Source organism: Artibeus jamaicensis, unplaced genomic scaffold (assembly GCF_021234435.1).
Source record: "Artibeus jamaicensis isolate MK-2021 breed Jamaican fruit bat unplaced genomic scaffold, CSHL_Jam_final contig_525, whole genome shotgun sequence".
NCBI classification, from domain to species: Eukaryota; Metazoa; Chordata; class Mammalia; order Chiroptera; family Phyllostomidae; genus Artibeus; species Artibeus jamaicensis.
Genome location: NW_026521874.1, coordinates 748113 through 770516, shown reverse-complemented (window position 1 = coordinate 770516; position 22404 = coordinate 748113). Strand labels below are relative to the sequence as shown.

At 60.3% G+C, this 22404-nt stretch overlaps 1 protein-coding gene across 2 annotated transcripts in view; it reads left to right on the top strand.

The window, feature by feature from the left end:
- Positions 1-258: 258 nt before the first annotated feature.
- The window catches only part of ADGRD1 (adhesion G protein-coupled receptor D1), a 62577-nt gene continuing 40431 nt past the window's right edge, over positions 259-22404 (top strand). Inside the window, exons 1-7 of one of the 2 annotated variants that reach the window (XM_037161155.2) lie at positions 259-948; positions 1038-1074; positions 7176-7259; positions 9396-9491; positions 11875-11997; positions 16847-17026; positions 18693-18947. In XM_037161155.2, coding sequence (XP_037017050.2) covers positions 883-948; positions 1038-1074; positions 7176-7259; positions 9396-9491; positions 11875-11997; positions 16847-17026; positions 18693-18947 — 841 coding nt within the window. In that variant the 5' untranslated portion in view covers positions 259-882. The remainder of the gene's footprint in view (positions 949-1037; positions 1075-7175; positions 7260-9395; positions 9492-11874; positions 11998-16846; positions 17027-18692; positions 18948-22404) is intronic. The other variant, XM_037161157.2, reaches the window with a different exon arrangement.

Sequence of the window (22404 nt, the reverse complement as noted above, 5' to 3'; positions counted from 1 at the left end):
CCGTGTCCCCTGGGAAGGGGTCCTTGGCCTCCGCTCTTCTTGGAAAGGGTTAAAGAGGAAAACGTGGCGGCACGTGGCGGGGGGCATCTCCCTTGTCTCCCATATGTCACCTTCCTTCTTCCTCCAGGCAGACGGGACTCAGCCCTGGACGGAAGTTTGTGGTTTGCTGCCCCCTGTTGCCCCCTGTGTGCATTTTGATACTGAGGGTGACTCGGGGGCAGGGGCGCCGGCAGGGAGGCAGAGGAGCAGCCCGGAGCAGCCCGGAGCAGACGGACCGGCTGCTGCTCCGAACAGACTGGAGCTAGGACCCAGCACGGGCGGTGTGGCCGGGATATAAATAGAGGGCGGCGGAGCAAAGTTTGAGGAGCAAGCCTGACATCACCGCCTCTCCCCACCCAGAGCTGGGATGAGGGGTGGACGCTGGAGGCAGCCCCAGATGACTCGGCCGCTGCAGGGGGACAGAGTTCCTTCAGAAGTCCTCTTGGTCCCCAGACTCCAAGGAAGAAGGAACAGCCTGCTCCCAGCCTGGATGGGGATGAACGGCGGCTGCTGGCTCGGGCGGCCGTGACTGCTGGCCACGCTGCCTGCCTCGCGGGGCGTACTGCCCTGCGTTTGGGACGGCCCGTCCGGCCCGTCCGGGGCTCGCCGCCCCGCATTCCACGGACGCTCCGCTGGCTGCGGCATGTTTATTGATCCCTGAAGGCTCGAGAGTGTGCAGACGAGGACGGAGCACACGCCGCCTGCCACCGACTGCAGAGAGGCGGCTGCCTGTTCTTTCCAGAGCCCGTGAAAATGTCCCTCCCCCGAGGAAGGGACAGTTAGAGCAGACACTTTGTCCCCGCCGCCGGGAGCCACAGGTGGCTCGCAGCTGGCCCCGGACGCATGATGAGGAGGCTGCTGCCTGGCTGCTGGCCCTCCTGGCTGCTGCTGCTGCATTGCAATTTTCAGGTACCGTCCCCGTCCCCAGTGGGGCGCTGTGACCGGGCCGGGCTCTGCCCGGTGGCCCCGAGTCTCACGCTGTGCTGTTTTCTGTGCAGGTGCGTCCAGCCCTCTGCGGGTCACAGGCCCACCCAGGTAAGGGAGCTTCTGCCCCGGTCAGCGCGTGGCGTCCTTGTGGGCACTGTCCTTTGTGTGTTGGTGGTGCCGCCTGGGGGTGGCCCTGCTCCGGCTCCCCCCGGCCTGGCCAGCTGCCGGCTGTACTTTGCCCTCCCGGTTGCTCTGCTTGTCCTCGAAGTCCTACCTCCCTGTCCCCAAGCGGTGGCTGGAGAGGCAGGTGTCTCTGGGCCAAGAGCCTCTTGCTCTCGGTCGCTCGAAGCCTGTGAATAGAAATGTGCGCGTTCTCAGGCCGGACGTTGCCTGCCTTACATCACGTGTCCAGCGCCGACCCACTTTGGTGGCCTAGTTCTCAGTCCTTCAGCCTCACGCCGCTGCCTCCACTCTCTGTCACTGCCCTGAGTCCGGGCGCTGGACACCTGCAGCCCCACTGAGAGCATCGAGCAGCGGGGGGACCCCCACCCCGGTCACCACCAGGCCCCTGTCCTTTGCCGTGTGAGTCCTTGGTCTAGAAGCGTCACAGGGAGGCTTTTCTGGGGGTGACAGAAGAGGCGTGCAGGCTGTCACCGAAAGTGGGGGGGACCACCCACGCCGCTGCAGAGGCACAGGCAGGTGTGAGTGGCCAGGACTCGCTCTGCAGACTCAGTTCCCCATTCTTTCCTTGGCCAGTGTGTGTGTGGTGCGGAGGAACCCCCACACGTGTCCCCAAGCCCTCGCTCGGAAGCTGTGAGCACAGCCCGGACCTTGATGGCAGGCCCGTGTCACAGAGCTTCAGGGGACGGCGGGCTCCCCCAGTTACTGCACCTCTGGGGACTGACTTTGAGTGGACAACCAGGGATTGTGGGCACAGCCAACCCGCCCAGCCCTGCCCAGGGACAGAGCCGAGTGCTTGGACGGAGCCCCATGTGAGGGATGGACGCGGGGGGACCTGGCAGGGTGAGGCAGGCCTGGGGTGGGACTTCTGTCTCCTTGGTGCTGTGACGCAGCCCTGAGCTGGGACGTTGTGACCGTTGTTGCGGCCCCGGCGAATTGGTATTGTGGCAGAGGTGTGGCCCCTGGCCTCTGGTCCGCACATTCCGGTCCGTCTGCTTTCGGAAAAGGTGTGAAGCGGAGAGTATCCGCCTGCGCCCCTGTTCGCAGTCACAACGCGGACAGGGAGAGGGGTTTTCTCTGGCTCGGGGACAAATAACTCAGCAGGAGAGAGGAGACCTGTGCCCTGCACCCTCCCCTTCTTGGTGCCGGGTGTCAGGGGAGCCTGGCGGCGCCCCCCACGCAAGCCAGCACCCTGGTCTCCTCCCGGCCAGCAGCCCCTTGTTCCCACGACCCCTGCAGGTTGCCGTCTGAGGGGCCGTCAGGACCAGTAGACTGTCGCTGTGGCACCTGGCTCGGGGCCCTCCACGTGGAGGAGGGGGCAGATGCTCTGCAAATACCTATTGACGGGGCCCTGCACGGCCATTTGAGGACTGGCCGGTCACCGGGTATCCTGGGACACCGACGGCCAGGGGCTTCGACCCCGGGGGCGTTCGGGGGGATCGTCTGCTCTGTGTGTCCCCACCGGCCCAGGCAGCGAGCCTCTTGCAGTCCTCCCGGGAACTGGTGCCCGGTGCGGCAGGTAGTGGGAAAGCCAGCTGGGGTCTTCTCGCACCTCGGCATCATCTGCGTTTACCTGTGACCGTGGACGGTCACGTCAGAGAAGTTGCACACCTCCCTCCGGATGGTGCAGCCCAGGGAGGGGGAGCCAGGACCCCACCCCACCTCTGAAACCTTCCCTCTGGCCCCAGGTGGCCCACTGTCCTGCTCTGTCCCCCGGGCAGCACTAGGGGCTGGGAGGGCCACGGAAACCGAACCCCTCGAGGGCACAGCCTGGAAGTTGCAGGTCACCCCTGGGCGGTTTATAAACTTGTACTGCACGGATGACCTCTGCAAGGAGGAGAGCGAGCTCTAACGGAACGTGCCAGGGTCCCAGGAGTTCGCCGGCCCTGGGGCGCTCGGGCGGCTGTGCGGTTCCTCCCGTCCGCGCCCGAGAGCCCGGGGGCTCACCTCGGCTCACCGGCCTATTTCGAGACTGAGGAAGCCAGAGCCTGTTATTACGGCCGTTGTAACTCCCCAGAGTTCTAGGCGGCTGTTTTCCTTCTGTGGGAATAAATAGCTTGTTCTCTTATTTTTACTTTTTAAGTGGAGATACTGTGGACAGAGGACATGGGGCAGTTTCAGGTGCCCCCCACAGCCCGTCGGTGTCTGTTTATTGTGCAGCCACCACCACGGCCACCCGGGGGCCTCATCTCCAGTGTCACGTGGGCAGTGCACAGAGGCCACCAGAACCGCCGGGTCACTGCAGAGGCTTCGTTCTGTATCTTCCTAGTGCAAAAAAAAGTGTTTCTGATCAAACAGAAATTCGGCAAAGAGAGATTTGGCGGCATCAGAATTTCATGTATAGTCTTTGTGTGTTTGTTCGCCCACTTACTCCCTGGGGCCCCGGACAGCCGTCCGGGGGGCCGACTTTCGTGTGGACAGCTGCATCCCTTCCCCCGCCCCCGGCCACTCGTAGGTGGACAGGACAAGCACACGGGGCCCGTGTTATGAAGACAAGGACCCCGGAGACAACATCTGCTCCTCATACGATGTTCTTTCCTTCTCCCACTTCTCCCAGATGAATAGCTCGTAAGTCAGGGCCGCTTCCTGCTCGTCCCGAGGAGGAGCCTGGACTTCAGAAAAGACCAGATGTGGTCGGAAGGAGGACCCGAGTTTCTGGCTTCCTCCTTTCAGGCACCCGCTATGCAGTGACCAGGATCATGGCATGTCCGGGTCCCGGTGGCCAGAGTCCCACGTCACCTTAGCACGCACAGGACTTAGTGGCTGTGTGGCTGCGTTTCAGCCCCTGTTACAGAACTGACTTTGTTCTTGGCTTGTGTTTTGGACTCATAGCCTTGTCTGAAAGGATGGCCCCACGCGTGCAGACCGACCAGGGGGACGGGTGACCTGCACGCGTGCAGGGGCGTGGTGCCCTGTAGACCGAAGTGCAGACGTTCAGTGCGGGGGGCCGGGGATTCTGTTCTCACCTGAGAGTTCAGGGTGGACACCACGGACGGGCTGTTTTAATTGCAAAGCAAGTCTTAACACACTTTTAAAAGAAACGCAGTCCAGGCATTTGAGTAGAACATGAAGATAAGGAAACACAAAGCGTACGTCTCACGCCCAGCGCCCGATTTTCTGAGCCCCAAACACCGATGTCGGTGTCCAGGGTGTCCCGCCAATGTCTCTCTCCCCTTTCTTCCTGCTCCGCCCCTGAACCTCTGTGGTTTACCCACATAGCTCCCACCACGCACGTTCTTCCCACCTTGATGTTTAAAAAAAATTATTGATTGATTTTAGAGAGAGGAAGGAGGTGGTTCCGCTCACTTACGCGTTCATTGGTCGATGCTTGCCCGTGCCCTGCCTGGAAATCAAACCCGCAACCTGGGCCTACCAGGGTGACGCTCCAGCCGACAGAGCCACCTGGCCAGGACTCACCCTGACTCTAAACTTAACCGTGCACCTCAGAGAAGCTCCCAGAGGGCCCAGCAGAAGCGATGCCTGCTGGACTGGGGTCAGTAGGGGAGTAATGTGGGTGTAATGATTTATCGTTTTCATTTGAACATTTCACCCAAAATGGCACAGTGTGTGCTTGCGTGTGATGTCATTATGTCACAGAATGACACGCTTGTGGTTTTGTAACAAGAGATTTTGCAGCAAAAGGGGGCGTTGTGGGTGCCGGGCCTGTGTGGTCTCGCCGCACCCCCTTTGCAGACCGCACGCCCGTCTCCCATGTACCTGCTCCGTGATCTGAACCCGGCCCCTCGCTGAGAAGCGTCTGCAGGATGTTGACACAGATGTCACACACCTGCGGCACACACCACTGGACACAGGTGTTCAGTCACAGGTGTGAGTGTATCTTGAGAATGTGTTCCCAGGTGTGGGGTTACTAGGTCAAAGGGAATGCGGGCTTAACGTGTGCGCAGGTGTCTCCCGTCACTCCCCGGAAAAGCCGGCGTGGCGGGAACTCCCCCAGAATGGGGCGGAGCCTGCTGAGTCGGCACATCTAACTGTCCGTTTGCCCGTGGGGGACAGGCCCAGCTCGCTGTCCCTTCAACGCGCTTTCGAACCCTGCGAGCCAGCTGCACCATCTTTTCATACATTTAGAAATGGTTCACATTCCTTTTTCTTCGAAATGGCTCTTCATGTCCTTTCCCCCGATGTTCTTTGGCTGAAAGCGTCCTCATAAGAGGAGTTACTCACCCAGCACGTGTGGGCGCCCACACAGGGAGCAGCACAGTCTGTCCTGCGGGGCACATGGCCAGCGCCCCCGCTGGGCGAGGCTCAATCGGTTGTTCTGTCCAGACTTTTACAAACCGACGGGGTCAGGTTCACCGGCGGTCCCCCCGGGAGCTGTTCTGCTTTATCACCTCCGAGGTTCCCCCTCCACGCCTTCGAGTGTCGAGCCGCTGGAAGCTGTTAGTGCAGAGGGCGAGGTGTGCGGAGGGCGGACGGGCTCCGAGAGCGTTCGGTGAATGACGCGTCGTCTGTCCTCCGATGCTCCACGGCCACCGCCGCCATCGACTGCGTTTCTGCGTGTGCTCCGGCTGCTCTCGGTGTTTCCCCACCGACCCGCCCGCCCGCTCGTGTCCCGTTGCCCCAGATCCGCTCTGTGGCGGCGCCTGCCTGCCTGCGGCTGCCCTGCCCCTCACCCGCCCCGTCCACACTCCCTGGGTTCCGTGCTTGTTTACTTTCCTGAGTGAGTTCTGTCATCAGCCTCACGAAGGCAGTCCCGGGAGTGCCTGTTACAACAAACTTCCTGATCTTTCCGTATCAGCGAGAGGATAGTCCACTTCTCCGTGGGTCCGAGTTCCCTTTCCCGAGGGCGGACTCGGTCCTTCCTTCACTCACGGCCATCCCTGCGGGGCTGTTGTCCCGTGCTGTTCCTGAGAACCTGTGCAGTTCCTCTCTGTTGTCCTTACGTCCCCTCTCGAGAGGCAGACGGGACGCGGGTCTCCGGGGGCACTCCCCCTCCACGGTTCCAGCATGGCTGTGTGGACACAGGGGATCGCCTGACATTGGCCTACGGAATCTGCGTCCGCCTCCTCACCAAATTCTTTTATTGTTTGTAACGGCTTTTCACTCCCCACATTCTTTTCGCGTTCGTAATGGTTTTTCGTTTTCATTGTCAGGCACACTCCACTTAGAAATGCTGCTGCTGCTGCTGCTGTCTTCCCTTAAAACCCCTTTATCAGGACGGATCACGCGAAGGTCGCTCTGTCAGGTCGTCCTGTCCTGTGCCCTGGCAGCCCTGCGGGGCAGTCGGTCTGTGTTTAGTCCTCCGGACCTCGGTTCCCACCTCTGGGACGTGGTCCCGGAGACTGGCTTCCCGAACAGCGGAGCTGAGGGAGGAGCCGAGTCTGGGGCCCGGCGGCCCCTCGAGGGACCCCAGGAAGGGTGGGGAGACATAAATAAAGGGACAGCCGACAGGGCACGGAGCGAGAACACTCCAGAAGGGGACACGTCTGCCCAGAATCACGTCTCCTCAGAGCACACAGGCCACGCGGGACGTTGCCAAATGACCGCAGTCAGGCGTGATTGAATGTCCGTCGTGTGGAGGACCCAGAGCTGACAGGCCGAGGCGGGGGCCTCCCCCCCCAGGCTGGCCTGCATCTAGGCCGGTCTGCCGCCCTGCCCCCTGCCAGCCTCCTGTCGTTCCCTCGTGTGGCTGCATCGGGCACGTCTTCAAAACACTGCTGAAGAGTGACGTGGCCGTGAGCTCACTCATCTCCCCCCAGAGTCAGTGGGCTTGCAGCTGCCACCACGGTGTCAGACGTGGCGGCTTTGTCTGCTCAGGTTAAAGGCATCTTCGTGTCCCTCCTTATTGTGAGTTTCCTGTTCAGGAAGCATTGACTGACTTTTCATTCATTGAGCTCTGTGTGTAAAACCAGGAGAGAGTATTGAATTTATTCCACTGCCTTTTCAGTGTGACCTGGAGTCACTGGGCGACTTCCCCTCCAGCCACCTCACCGTGCGGGAGGCTGACAGTGGGTCTCGCGTGGTCCCTTCCTCCCCGACAGGGACTTAACACCCTTGTTTTCTGTCCCCAGGGTTCGAGGTCTTGCTTACTGCTTCCCATTACTGGCCCCTGGAGCCCGTGGATGGGATCCATGAACTTCAGGAAACGACTGGAGGTAGACATGGTGGTGGGGACCCCTGAGGCCGCGGGGGCGGGTGAGTTGGGGGCCAGGGCCAGCGGGAGGGACACGTGAGTGGCACCCGCTTGGAAGCCAGGAGGGTGTGACCCCCCATGGTCACCGCCACCCCAGTGTCTGACATGCACATGTGCTTTCACGACCGAAGGGAGAGCTGACAATGCGGGCGTTGCAGTGCGTCTCCCCAAAAGCCTCAGTCAGAAGCGGCCGACTTTCACGCTGCCTGTGCGTCCAGGTGTGCACTCCCCGGGACGCAGGACGGGCCTCACCTCTGTGCCTGTGCACACGGCCCCGCCCGAGACGAGCCGAGGGCTGGGGGCCGCGCCCGCTGAGAGGCGCCTGCGTGCGTGGGCCGGGGCTCATCCAGCATGCGCCTGCCCAGCGGCAGCTCCCACGTCACGGCAGCTCCCCTCGGGGAAGCAAGGCGCCACCTACATGCTTCCTGCAGTCGGGGGTCCCCAGTTCCACAGAAGGAAAAGCCTCAGCCATCTCTGAGTGCAGCTTTCCATTCCTGTCAGAGCTTTTTCCTTTTTTAAGATTTTATTTATTTATTTAGAGAAAGGGGAGAGTAGAAGAGAGGGAGAGAAACACTGACGTGTGAGAGACACATTGAACAGTTGCCTCTTGCGCGCCCCCTACTGGGGACCTGGCTGCAACCCAGGCATGTGCCCTGACAGGGAATCGAACCGGTGACCTTTTGGTTTGCCGGCTGCTGCTCAATCCACTGAGCCACGCCAGCCAGGGCCCAGTCAGAGCTTTCTAAACAGTGCATGTTCTGGGTGATGTGGGGTGCTTTATTGCTTCATTTGGCTTCCTGGGTCGCTCCTGACTGTGTTGGACAGCTGACGGGCCAGGCCTGGTTCGCCCTGCAGCCAGCCTGGCACCGCTCAGAGTCTGCACCGGTGTGGGGAACGGGTTAAAAAAAAAGCCCATTTGCTGATTATTATGCCATCCACACAGCACGCCGGTGTGTCCCTTATTCCTGTGACTTAATGTGCTCCATAAATTGCCACTTAATGTTCCAGCATGTTTTCCTTAAAATCTGCACATTGAGAGGCACAAAGCCGGAGCCTCTGGCATCTTCGGGGTGGGGGGCAGTCGGGGCCAAGGTGGTGATGGCCGTCCCGCAGCCTGTTGGGCTCTGAAGAGCAGGTCTGCACTGTGGGGGACCCCCATCCCCATGCACGTTTATTACCTGACCCTCCAGGCCAATCGGCCCCCGTTGTTACAATGGGATCTTTTTCTCTCAGGGCCTCTATTTTAAAGTCTCTGCCCGGAGATCGCCCCCACCCAGTGCAGTGCCTTGTCGACATAGCTCACTGTGCAGGGCGCATAAACCAAGAACACAGGAGTCATTTCACGCGGCAGCTCCAGTAACGATGGGCGTGTTTCTCTCCCCCGCCCCCCAGCTCAGCCCATCGTCCTGGTCCCATCAGTCCCTCTTTGTGTCTGGGAAACTCTCGCCTCCAAAAAACCCTTCTTAGAAGGAGGCGTCCTAACTTAGATGCTGGGGCCCCAGGATGGATTATGTTCGCCAGACGCACCCATTTCCCGAAACAGCCGCAGGATGTGGGTGTTGGCCCCAAAACGCTCCGGTGCGGACGGCCTCGATGCCGCGGTTTGTGAGGCCTCGCTCTGCGGCGCGGCTCCCTGTGATCACAGCTGCTCGGAAGACGGCAGCGCCTCGCCGTGAGCTGCCGGGGCCTCGGGCGTCGGCCCTGGTGTCCGTCGCTGGTCCTCTGTCGTCCTGTGCCTCACCATGTGTGTCATCATCTCACCATGTTGTGCTCATGTGTGTTTCTGTCCCATCAGCTTCTGTGACGTCACCCCCCGCATCTCCTGTTAAGGCTGCTGTGTGGCCGAGTTCAACATCATATCTCTCAACTCAGTGTCCAGGAGGGCGTTGGAGCCGGCTAGTGGGGACCAAAGTTTGTGGCCAGATTCCACGGCCGTCACAGTGACCCGACGGGGCCGCCAGTGGGAGCCGCAGCGTGGCCCGAGGCCGTGCGGGCAGCGGGGAGGACGCCGCCTCGGCGGCTCCGCTGGGAGATGTGCGGTCACACCTGTCTTTCGTGTCACTCATCTGCTGTGCTTCCTTCCCTCTCGCCCACCCAGCATGGCACGCACACAACCTCACTGTGCTCCCCTCCCATAACACTGCCTTCGTGCCCACCAATGGCTCCGCCTACTCCAACGCCTCTGCGACCGTAGGTGAGCATCGTCCCGCTAGCGCCCCCCCGAGACCGGGAAGTCCAGTTTGGTGTGGGGCTGCGCAGACCCATGTGTCGTGGCCAGCGAGCGCGCCAATACCCGAGCAAAGAGCAGGCCCAGGGTTTTGACAGGGGCCACTCAGAGTCAGGTGTGCAAGGACACGCCCCAGGCCGCCATGCGTTGGAAGGTGTCTGTGACATTGCGAGGGACTGGGCCCTTCCGAACCAGCTGTTCCTTTTCAGGACAAAACCGACAGACGACCAGAGATTGTCTAAAAATAGAAATCGTTTGGATGTTTAAAGGGATTGCGCTCTTGGGGGAGGCAAAGCAAGCCCTCTTAATGGAAAGTCAAAGTTTACTCTAAAATACCTCGTAAAACATTTGCTTTTTTATGGGCTTCATTAACGTCAGCGTTTCTCTGCAGCCGGAATTTGTTTTCGGTCTTTAGAAGCTGCTCCGTCACCCACTCACCCACTAGAGTCACGGTGAAGCCTTTACGTTCCCGACGGGACCCCAGGGCCCACGTGCTTCACTTGTTTCCTTCGCGGCTCAACGCAGAAGGAGCAGCGGCCGTGGGTCACAGTCCCTGTCTGCCTCGTGGGGGACTCGGCCGGACGGCCAGGCGTCACCCTTTGATCTCTCTTAACCAAGGGCTCCTGCAGCTGGGAGGTGCCTGCTTCCAGGGCCAGTGTTCCCAAGCGGACGGGCTGGTGGGGGGCTGAACGCAGCCTGAGGCAGTCACGCTGCTGCCAGCTGTCCCTGCAGGCACCTGCCCGGGCGCAGGCGAGGTGTCGGGGACTTTGACCCCGAGAATCGTCAGCGCCCGATTCCGCCAGGGTTTTATAGTCCCCGCCTACCAAGTCGGTAAGCCAGGGACTGTCAGCCTTTCTCATCCCACTGCACACGTGAACCAAGCACTCAAATTCTGCGGCACACCAAAAAGGTTATTGTTTGCCGATCTGGCCAAAATAATGGGTGTAATTTTGATCCATTCACACCAGGCAACCGTTGTTGCCTTGGTTGTTGTCACTTTCTTAGTTGACACTCTAAGGGAAAAGAGGTCAGTGCCCCCGACGAAGAAGTCCCGGCACCTGGGCTGGACATCGCCGCTGTAACGATCACGCCCCCCTCGCCCCAGCGGGAACGTTGGCCTCGGGCAGAACTCCGCTGGGACGTGGGGCCACTCGGTCCACCGGTGGCAGGCTGTCCTGGGACGATTTAAAACATGACTCCAGGTTTTCCTCCGTGAGTCAGAAAATGGACTTTTAAAAAAACACGAGGTCCCACATTAGGGATCAAGGGTTGCTGATTAGAACTCCAGAACGGAGAGCGTTGAGGTGTGGCTTTATGTCCACACTCGTGTCCAGAGGTTCACTCGGGAACTCGGCCGTGAAGATGCTGTGGGAGGGGCTCGGAAAGCCTGCTGACGGACCGGAAGGTCAGGACGTGGTGTGTTATACGAGGACTCCAGTTTCACCGGCCCTGGCAACTCAGCTGCCAGCAGGCATAGTACCCACAGTCTCCAGAGCAAAGTATGCGTTGGCTTGGCCAAAACGTTCGCTGGGTTTTCTCTGTGAGGTGGTTCTAGTCTGTAACTTCATTTGAAACAATGTTGTTAGATTGTATTGTGGCCTCGATGTTGTTAGATTGTATTGTGGCCTCGTCACATCAGCCTGTGTTTAAAAAACTTACCAAAGTTGGGGAGCGTTTGTGTAGCCAGTTCAACATTGAAGACGGAAGAAAGTAAGCAACATTTTCGGTGTATCATGCTTTATTTTTCCAAGAAAGGTAAAAATGCAACTGAGGTGGGAGAAAAAGTTTGCACCGTGTGTGGAGGAGGTGCAGTGACTGACAGAACGTGTGAAACGTCGTTTGCGAACTTCCCTGCTGCTGGTTTCTCGCTGGGTGCCCGCGGTTGGGCGGACCGGCTGAACTTGGCAGTGATCCGGTCGGGACAGCAGTTGGACCAGCAGTTGGACCAGCAGCGTTCCACCACGCGGGGGACGCCAACATCCTCACAACACCCAAGCCAGTCAAGTCACTGGCGAACGTGAAAGACGTGTCTTTTACTTTAATGGGGAAAACTAAACGTACTTTTTGGCCAACCCAATGTTATATACTAGCATAATATTAATTAATACAGATATTAATGGCTATTAACTTGTTAGTTACTATTGACACCAACTGACAGATCATGATCCATTTATTAGTAACCAGACGTTAACCGAGGCCGATTCCAGAGTCACACGCTAGCGCGCACTGTTACAGACGTGTAGAGATAAGTGTGAGGAGCGAGAGTGTTTGTAGCTCCTGTGTCTGGCACATCCTTACGCTCCCGATCTTGTGAGCTCACTAACGGACGATGTCGCCCCTCTCCCCGCAGACATCGTGGAAGGGAAGGTGGACAAGGGCATCTACCTCAAGGAGGAGAAAGGCGTCACGCTGCTGTACTACGGGAGGCACCGCGCCTCCTGCCTCAGCAACCCCGCCCAGTGCGGCCCCGAAGGTGAGCGGCCCGTCCACGCGGCGCGCGCTCCCACCTGTTTCCTTGTCCGGTGGCGTCGGCCCCTCTGGGCTGTGGCGGGTGTGACTGCGGCGTTCTTGTCAGGTGTGAATTCGTGAACGGGTTGCGAAGGGGCCGGAGGGGCGGGTGAGATGCAGACGCCGGAGCCCTGGAGACGGGAGGGCCGTCTCACAGGAGCGGGAGGTGGGGCTGCTCGGTCTAGTAAAGAAAAGAAGCCTTCCCGAGAGCCGGCACGGTGAGGGCACAGGGGGGCTTGGCCGGTCGTGTGGGCACACTCGCTGTTTCTGGGTGGCCCGGGGACAGTCGGGGGGCAGGCCCAGCAAAGGCCGGCAGGCCCGGGGTCAGGATGAGGCCCCGGAGTCGCCGACAGTGGGCGTCCGGGCCGCGCTTCAGAACCCTCGGGAGCGGGTTCTCTGCCGTTCAGGTCGGCGTCGCGGCTTCCGGTCTCACTGTCCTGAGCACGAAGAAAAAGAGTGTTTCTGGGGAAGTAAAGGCTTAAGGCAGGCCCACCGGAAGCTCTCAGGCCACTTGCGCATTCGGTGGCCTTGTCGGAACCGTGTCGCAGCGAATTCACAGACGGGATCCTGGACCCACGGACGACACTCCAGCTTCACGAAGCGAAGACCCTTGGGAGGCCACGTGTGGGTCGTTGCAGGACCCAGGCTTTGGGGCCTGGTCCACAGGTCGGCCCTGCGAGCCCTCCCTGGGCCACACAGCCCTGTGCTCGTGCGAGGCCGGCCCCTGTCTGTGAACTGGGACCAGGCGTGGCTGTGCGCCCCCGAGGGGCTGCCTGGTCCTACTGCTGTGGGTCTGGGTCCCTCCTGCGGGGAGGGCCTCCCGTCCCCAGCTCCACACCGGGACTCATTCCCAGTGGAGGCACGTGGCGTGGGTCCCAGGCATTCCAACGCCTGGAGACCGTCCCACACACCCGCCCTTGATAAGAAGCTCCTCCGCCCGGGCGGCGCCCACTCTCCACCCCTGTTTGCTTCTTCCAAGCCCACCTCCTGCTGCCAGGCAGGGACAGCTCCCGCAGCGGCCACGCCCTCCCTGCCTGCGGCCCATGGGGTTCACTTAGAGTCCAGTGCTACGCCTGTGGCCTGGGGACAGCTGCCCCTCTGCCCGCTGCCCTGCCCACTGTGAGGACACAGCAGGGACTGTCCACACAGCAAGACTCCTCCCCTGGTCCAGGTCTACTCGGTGCGTGTTTAATCCTGGGAGTTCCCGGACTCTCTCGTCCAACTCCATCAGGGAGCCCTCCCCCCAAAACACTGTCTCCAAGGGAAGGGAGTGTGGCCCGCGGAGCACAGTGCAGACTTCGAGCCAGGCTGCTTGGGTCCCCTCTCGCTGCGTCACTGGCGGTGTGTGGCCTTGGACAAGCCACTCGACCCCTCTGTGCTTTGGTCTTCTCCCCCGTAAACAGGGCCCGTGATAACACCCGCGTCGCTGGGCTCCTGGGAGGGTTACGGGTCAGTATCCGTGAAGTCCCCGGAACGGTCACCCTGCCGGTGGTGAGCTCTCATTCCGTGCCAGCGAGCGCACGTTTCACGGCGAAGCGTCCGGACGTCCGTCTGCCGTCTGTTCGGTGCAGTGCCCCCTGGTTTGCCATTTGTCTTCTGACTTGGCGGTGGCACTTTTTTTTTGCAGAAATTTATGATGTGTATGCATTCGCATTTGTCCATATTTTCTTGTGACGTGTGCATATTTTCCTTTTCTTCCTCGTCTTGTTGGCAGAGACCTTTCCTCACGGTATTTTCGGGGTAAATTAGGATTCCATGCTCGTAAGGAGAAAAAACAGGATTGAATTAATTTGCCACTATTGCACGGAGGAGTTTTTCCTTCAGGGTTTTTCTTTGAGCCCGAAGCAAATTCCCTCCAAATGCTAATGCAGGAGGCTCGTTCTGAATCTGTGAAGCCTCAGTGGAGACGGGAATGGATATTTAAGGGCCAGCCTGCCCCAGGTGGAGCCCCCTGTCCACGCCGTGGGTGGAATGGCCGCTCGTGACCGGGCGTCTGCCTTCGCTCCCTCATCTCACACCAAGTGAAAAGCTTTATTTTTCTTCCTGGACAGAAAGACATTTGGCCAAGACAGAGTTGAATGCAGCGAATTTTTAAATGCAGCAAAGTGTTTGGAAAAAATTGACTTCCACAAATCCCATGGGGAATTAGTTTCATAACAAACGTTTCGCAATACATGCGTTCATTTCCCCGTGAAACTGGTTGTTCCTGAGACCGGGGAGGCCCGTCTGGGGGCTCTGCCCTCCGTCCCCTTCCTCAAGGCTCCGCCAGCCACCTCTGCAGGGGGCAGGCTTGGGAGGCGCGGCCAGGCCCAGTACAGCCGCCCTCTGAGTGACCTTCCCAAGTCCCATCGGTCATGCTGACCACATCACAGGCCGCCTTTGAGGACTTCTTCCCTCAGGGGCCCCGAGGACAGTGCGCCTTCAGCTCCCAGCCTGAGCCTCTCCGAGGCCAAGGAGGGTCCAAGCCCCTTTGTTTTCTTAAGGATGTGTGTGTGTGTGTGTGTGTGTGTGTACATACATATATATACACACATGTATTTTAATCCTCATCCGAGGGTATGTTTATTGATTTTGGGGGGGAGGGAAAGAGAGGGAGAGAAACATCGATGTGAGAAATATCGATCGGTTGCCTTCTGCACACTCTCTGGCCAGGGATCAAACTGCCACCTTTGGGTGCAGGGGTGACAGGACACCCAGCCAGGCCTTACGTGTTCTTAAAGGACGAAGAGATTCCAAACCAGGTTATGTGATCACGTGTGTTTTGCCTGCTCACGTTAATCACAAGAGGGTTCTGAATGCACCAAGGTGCAGTGCAACACAGCTGTCCCAACTCTGTCCCCACAAGCCACACACGAACAGTGTGTGACAGACACATTGATTCATGACATGTGACAGGCTGGCCACCGCTGGGAGCCAAGTTTGTAATCAATGACAAAGGAGTCACTTCGATGACAGTGACTCCGAAGACTGTCTCTAATGTCACTCGAAGATAAAACCGCAAGTCTGAATTTGGTGCCATTTATACGGATCAGGCACGTGGCCGTCCCCTCTGCCCTTGCTCCCCTGTCCTGGGCCTGTGCTGATCGGCTCTGGGCTCGGTCCTCCGCCAACGTCTCCAAGCTCGGTCAGCAGGAGCCTGGCCAGGCTGGGAGGTGGGGGCAGCGGGATCTGTCTCCAGCTTTCTCACATAGAGTCCGGGCAGCCGGCCAGCTGTGCACATGTGCACACACACACTCGTGCACACACACGCAGTTCACACTCGGGCAAACAGAGGGTAAATGTCACGGGGGTGAGAGAAGCAGACTGGTGCCATCTGAGCTCCAAAAGGCAGTGGTCTGGGGTCTGGCCAAGCCTCCAGCCAGGCGCGGACACTGCTGTCCTTGCCCGGGGCCTGGGGCCCGGCCCCCAGGCAGGAAGGCAGCCTCAGGCCAGGTCTGCACCCTCCCGGGTGGGGCTTGCCCTTGAGGCTCCAGCTGCTCCGGGTGATGGAGACACACTGAGCACTGGCCCCTCATTCCTGCCAACCTGTGGGCAAGGCCACTGGGTCCGAGGGGCCCCACCTGTGCCCTGGTGGGCCCCTGTGCACCCCACCTCGTCCCTCCATGGGGAGCGAGCCGTCACAGCTCTCAGACCCCTCACAGTGGGCTCCCCTTTGACCAAAAGTTCCCAGATGGGCTTTATTCTAAAGGCACCTCATCCAAGACCTGCAAGCAGGATCAGCTTCCAGTTTCATTTGGGACGAAAAGCTGACGGCGACCTGGAGACCCAGGGGCCGTTGAGAGACCCGTGTGGAAGGTGACGCCGTGCAGATGCGGGTGAGGACCTGCGGGGGCGCCCGTGGGCCCGGAGGGCATGGGCCCGCCTCCCCTCGTGAGGTGTTTCTGCAGACGGACACGGAAGGGGTTGTAGGCTCGGCCGAGGGTTCCTTCGGTCTCTGTCCGATGGCTCTGGCAGCACCTACTTGTCTTTAACTCCATTCAAAACAGTTCGTTGGGTTGTGCTGTGACAGCTGTCGTATCGGCGTGCATTTGAAAAAACTTACCAAAGTTGGCGAATGTTTGTGTAGCCATTTTAATTTTGAAGGTGGAAGAAAATAAGCCACATTTTGGGCATATTATGCTTTATTATCGCAAGAAAGGTAAGAATGAAACACAGGAAAAGATCTGTGCCGTGTGTGGGGACGGTGCTGTGACTGATCGAATGTGTCCAAGGTGGTTTGCCAAGTTGCCTGCTGAGGCTTTCCCGCTGGACGATGCTCCACGGTCAAAGTTGAGCGGACCGTTCGAAGTTGGTAGTGATCAAGTTGAGACAATGATTGGGAACAGTCAGTGTGGCACCGCACGGAAGGTGTAGCCAACACACTGAGACGATCCAAATCGGTAAACTCGTTGGTGGGAACTAGAAACGCGGCCGTCATTTTATGGAAAAAACTGAACGACTTTCCTGGCCCACCCGGCGCCGTGGCGAGGCGTCGGCGTCGGGGACTGAAAGCCAGGGCCCTGCCTGCAGCTGGGCTGCTGGATGTGGACGCGAGTCCCGGTCAGCCGCTAGTTCGGCGGCCCCGGGCGCGTGGCCTCCGCCTCTCCGGGTGCATAGCGGTTTTCCGTGGCATTTGGGGGATGCAGCTCCTTCAAGGCTCTCAGGGAGGTGCCTGGCGCCCAGTGAGCTCTTAGTAAGTCTCCCTGTTCCCCTGTCTCTGCTCCACGCTGTCTCTAGTGGGTGAAGGCAAGCTGCCGTTTTCAGTGAAAAAGAGTGAAGAGGCTGCACCTTTCCCACTTGTCAGCGGTAACGACCGACGCCTCTCCCTTCCTCAGGGGTCACCTTCTCCTTCTTCTGGAAGACGCAGGGCCAGCAGCCCGGGCCGGCCTCCCCCACCTATGGCGGGCAGGTCATTTCCGAGGGCTTCAAGATCTGCGCCAGCAGCGGCAAGGGCTCCGTGGAGCTGTACGCGCGGGACAACTCCAGGACGTGGGAGGCCACCTTCAGCCCGCCAGGTGAGGGCGCCGCCCGCCCAGAGGGGCCGCAGGGACACCCCAGGCGACCTGGCTCAGAGCCCTTCCCATAAGGGCTGCTTGGGAAGACATCCCGTGGGGGCGGGCACCCTGGGCAGAGGGGGCTGTGCTAGGTGGTTCTGTCAGGCGACTCCCACTTTCTTGGGGCTCGTGGCCACGGGTCACCTCAGCGCGTGAGGTTGGGGTACAAGCAAGGAGCTGGGAGGGGAGAGGTGACTGGGTCTTGGAGGTATTTGGGGTGTCTGTGGGAGGTGACGAGATGGGAAGTGCGGAGGTGGAAGGGGCAGAAGGAGGCCAGAGTGCCGTCCTCCAGGAGGAAAGGGCCTCTGTCAGGTATTTCAGGAAAACTCACTGTCACGCCCATTTAAAGGAGGCCTCACATCTCAGTCAAAAAACATGGAACCAAAGCCGGCGGCCTGGGCCCAGTCCCTTGTGCCGCGTGCACTGTGTGGGCGCCGACTCCCCTGCAGCTGCCTCGGCTTCCTCGTCCCTAGCACCAGCCGGACAGCAGCCTGCGTGCTGGACGCCCGCGAGAGTCCAGTGCCGACGTGCACGAGGGGCCAGCCTCGTCCCTCCGCCCCATCAAAGAGGAGGATCGAGTGAACGTGAACCTTGAGAGGCTCTTGCACTTTTGTCCTCTCTGGTCTTGGGGACCAGAGGTGACCTCAGCCCCGCCCCCCCAGAACTGCCCGCACCCCGTTTGTGGCTCTTGGCACGTCGCAGCTGCCATCAGAGGCTCCTACGTGGGTCCTAGCGCCCTGCCCTGGGGGACTGGCACGGTGCCAGGCACCTCATGGGGCCCATAAGTGTTTTAAGGTGGAGTCAGCTGAGCCCTGGCTGCTCCCACCCCAGGAAGCGGGGAGCTGGAGACCCTGCGCCAGGCAGTGCGCTCTTCACAGGCCCGTTGACGGTTGTGTCTAGTTGCTCCCCACCCACGGGCAACAGTACTTAGAGCCAACTTAGGTCTGCGTGCCGAGGAGGCTCGGAGTCAGAAAGGTGCTCAGCCTGGAGCAGGGGGTCTGGTGGAACCGATGGGCCAGTTCAGGGGGCTCCCGGGTCCAGGGGAGACCGGTTCCTCCCGGGAGCACATCCACGAGGGCGTGTGGACACGGCACGTGCAGACCGGGCCAGGGCCCTTGCAGGGCAGAGTCACATGGTCACGCTTCCAGCTGCTGAACTCGGCCCTCGTGCCGGCAGGATCAGTGCACAGGAGCCCTGGGTGGAGGGTGGTCCCGGCCCCTACAGAGTGGGGCGGGGGGGGGGGCCGTACTTGGTTAATGTCTCATATTCTGAGTCAGAACTGAAGATGGTTAGTTTGGGCTTTAAGTTTAGGATTTAAAGAATGTCCTGAATAACTTATGGCCATTGGGGTTTTTTTTTCATCTTAGTTTAAAAGAGAAAAGGCTCTTATTTAAAATAGCAAAGGATCTCCTCGAACTGCTTCGGGATTTGGGGGGTCGGGGTAGCTCCCCTCCTATGCCCCAGAGGACGGAGGAAGGCCAGGTCTGTGTTAGGACCTACGTGAGCACTCGCTCAAGGTGGCGGGGACCAGTCACGTCAAGAATGAGCAGTGTCCCCAAAACCCGGCGAGGCAAGCGCCTGGCGCCCCCTCCCACGGCGCGCGGCATGGCGGTCTCGCTCTTCCCAGGCCCCTACTGGACGCACGTCCTGTTCACCTGGAAGTCCAAGGAGGGCCTGAAGGTCTACGTCAACGGGACCCTGAGCACGGCGGACCCCCGCGGGAAAGCGGCTCACGCCTACGGGGAGCCCAGCGCCAACCTGGTGATCAGCTCGGGGCAGGAGCGGAGCGGGTGCTACGAGAGCGGGGCGTTTGACGAGCTCATCATCTGGGAGCGGGCGCTGACCCCGGAGGAGATCGCCTTGTACTTCAGGGCGGCCGTAGGTCAGTGAGGGGCCAGGCGGGGCAGGGTGGGCCCCGCGTGGTGGGGCAGGGTAGGCCCCGCGTGGTGGGGCCGGGCCGGCAGGCGTCTGCCCTGGGGTGCCTTCCCCCCCCAGCATGCCTCCTTGCCGTGGCCGGTGCAGCATCTGACGAGCCTCATAAATACCACGGCTTTTCCTAGAACACCTGTTCCCCAAGGCGGAGGGAACAGGAACTCGCCATCTGCCAGAAACTCACTCAGATTAATGGCCTCCGGAGACCAGGAGTCTCTGAGTCTGTGTGACGGATGATTCCAGAAAGCCTTGGGGAGCAAAAGATCCAGGCCTGTCCGTGCATCAGACTGATGCATGTTTTCTGTCAGCTGCCCGCACGCCCGCTCATTGGTGGGCCCTCCCTGCCCGGCACAGCGGGGGCCGGGGCGGGGGGGGGCGGGTGGGGAGCCTGGGTTCAAGTCGCCCCCAGCTCCCGTGAGTCCTGGGAACTGGGAGGTCCCGTCTTTGTTTGGGTCGGGTGGGTTTTGCACTGAGGTAAGATCCGTACGACGTCTGCCGCAAAGCACCGCGGGGGGGAGCGCCCCGTGCTCACACCAGGCTGCAGACACCCCCAGCCCCCGAGGGGCCGGCCCCACGAGCCCTCACTCCCGTCTGCGCCTCCCACCCCCTCGCCCCCCCACCTGGGACCACTGTTAACTGTCCCCCTCTGCGGGTTTGCCCACCCTGGGCGTTCCCTGTGACCGGGACCGTGGGACACGCGACCTCGCGTCTCTTCCTCTCTGCAAACCCTGGTCCCCGCGTCCGTGAAGGGCTGACACCCGACACCCTGCCCTGAGCCTGGGGCTGGGAAGGGGAGTCGTGAGGAGGCGTGATGAGCCGTGACGAGGCGTGAGGCTGGAGCGCGGGACCGTGTCCCCACACATTTCAGCATGAATTTTTAAGATTTTATCTATTTAATTTTGGGCAAAGGGGAAGGGAGAGAGGGAGAGAAACATCGATATGTGGCTGCCTCTCACATGCCTCCTACTGAGGACCTGGCCCACAGCCCGGGCATGTGCCCTGACCAGGAATCGAACCAGCGACCCTTTGGTTCGCAGGCCGGCACTCAGTCCACTGAGCCACACCAGCCAAGGCTCAAATGAATGTTTACTTTCCCTGCAATTCCATTTTCATTCTACCCACAAGAAAGTACGCTGTTTCTTCATTTTTATGTGAAAAAATCTGGCCACAAGGCACAGTCACCACACAGCACGTCACAGACATTCCTTGTCTGGCTGTTGCACCGACCCCGGAGCACTCAGGACGCGGGGGTCAGGGTCGGGGGTGAACGGCCCAGGTCCAGACACGGAGCCTCTCAGTTGTCGGGACTCGGATGAGCCCGTGACAGAAAACCCAACAATGACAACTTAAGCCAAGAGGGAGTTTTTTAAAATCTCACATAATGGAAACCATGGGAGCACCTGCTTCAGAACTGGCTTGATCCAGGTCCTCAGATGATGTCATGAGGGACCTCCGTCTGACCTTGCCTCCCGAGCTTCCTTGAGGTGGTAATGTGGCTGCCATTCCCCCAGAGTCAGGTTCCCCTCCTTCTCCGGCGACCTCCCGAGAGAGGACTGGCCCCAACTCTCCTCTGCCCAGCTGGTGCCCGCACTTTGCGGGACCCCTCACTGTGGCTGGGGGGTTGGGTGTGCTGACTCCCGGCAGCCTGGGCCCCCGACCCTGGCGAGGCTGTGGGGTGGGCTCGGCCTTGTCTGAGGCCCCGGGGAAGCTGGGCGCTGGTCTCTCAGCAGCACCGGGACGCCTGCTGTGCCCCCTGCAGCCGCTGACACTCCCATCTGTCACTAGAAAATGAAATTCATTCCCTTTCACGGAAGTGACGGGACAGAATAGAGTGTCCTTCAGGAGGACAGAGGGAATCGATCAACCGCCCGTTACGGTCCAGCAGCCAGGGACTTGTCACACCGACGTGGCAGATGTCTGTGTCACAGAGGACCACGGGCAGACCCTGCCTTCCCGACAGCCCACGGCTCCAGTGACACTGGTTCTGGCAGCTGCCACAGCAGACCCTTGTCACAGGACATCTCTGGGCTCAGGGGCCCCACCTGGGCAGCGTTTCGGGAGCTCTGTGCCTGGGGAAGGGCTGTGCGAGTCTCTGGGGGTGGGCGGTGCTGCTGACGTTCTGGGGAGCCACGGCTGGGCCGGGTCTGGACCCACTGGAGGACCAGGTCCCGTGGGGACCTGCTCTGTGTCAGGGTACACGGGGTAGAGCATGTGTAGGAAAGTGACCCTGGCGTCCCCAGAGCCACGTCAGGCCACCGCGCTCTGACTAGCAGCTGGGCTGACGCCTGGCAGGGCCTAGGGGTGCTGTGTCCCCAGGAGGGGACCTGTTCTCCGCACAGGGACCCCCCTGTGGGGAAACCTGGGGCAGCAGTGCCTGGAGGGACGTGTCTCCAAGTGACCTGCCGGGGGCCCTCATCTGACCCCATCAGCATGCTCTGCCCAGAGGGCGTGACCCTTCCTAACCCACCAAGGCACAGTGAGGACCGCTCGTCACCCGCTGGGTTTCACCCAGCACAGGAGTGCGTGGCCCAGCTGTGCAGGCTGCCGTGGCGGGGCGGCATTTCCCTGGGGCGCTAGACACTCCAGGTGCGCACACAGGGGCGGCGGGGACCCCGGCCGCCCAAGGACAGGGCACACTGGTGCCTCTCATTCCTCTCCTTGGTCATCAAATGCGGGTCGGACAGACAGACGGTGGGACACTCATTTCTTGTCCTTGGCTTGACCGAGTGGCTCTCGGGGGCGGCTCCTCTGTGAGTCCTTGGCACTGCGGGGTGAGCGGCACTCTGCCTGGGAAAGGAGAGTGTCTCTCCTTGCAGGTGTCCCGCCGGTGTCCCGCCTTCTCCCCAGCCCACCCCAGCCCAGGGCCGGCTCTCCTAGAGTGAACAGGGGGTGACGAGGGCGCCCTCTGGGTCACCCAAAGTGACCTTCCAGGACTTCCCCAAACCAGGGAGAGTGCACTTGGCCGGGCCCTGGGTGTAGGATTGCCTTCACTCTTTATAACTACGCGTAACCATCCACAATGAGCTACATGGCACCATTCACGACTAACCAAGTGGAGTTCTCAATGGAAGGAGTACCCCACCTCTGTCTGGAGGGAGGGGCTGATGGAGGAGTGTCCCTGCCGGCGACCGGCAGTTTGTCTTTTACTTCTGGACGCGGTCAAAGCCCATTTCTTTTGGCTCTTTATTGGCTTGGAGTTGGGGAGGCTGTATAAATTTATTCAAGCTTGGAGAATACAAATGGAAAAATAATTCGACCTGGGAACCGATACAAACTGCCCGCTCAGCTCATGTATTGGCCCTTTATCTCTCCAGAAACCGTCCCGCTCACGGCTCACGGCCCCCGGCCTCTCGTGGCTGTGTCTGAAGCAGGGGGAGTTTCGAATAAGGACGGGGCTTCCTTAGGGG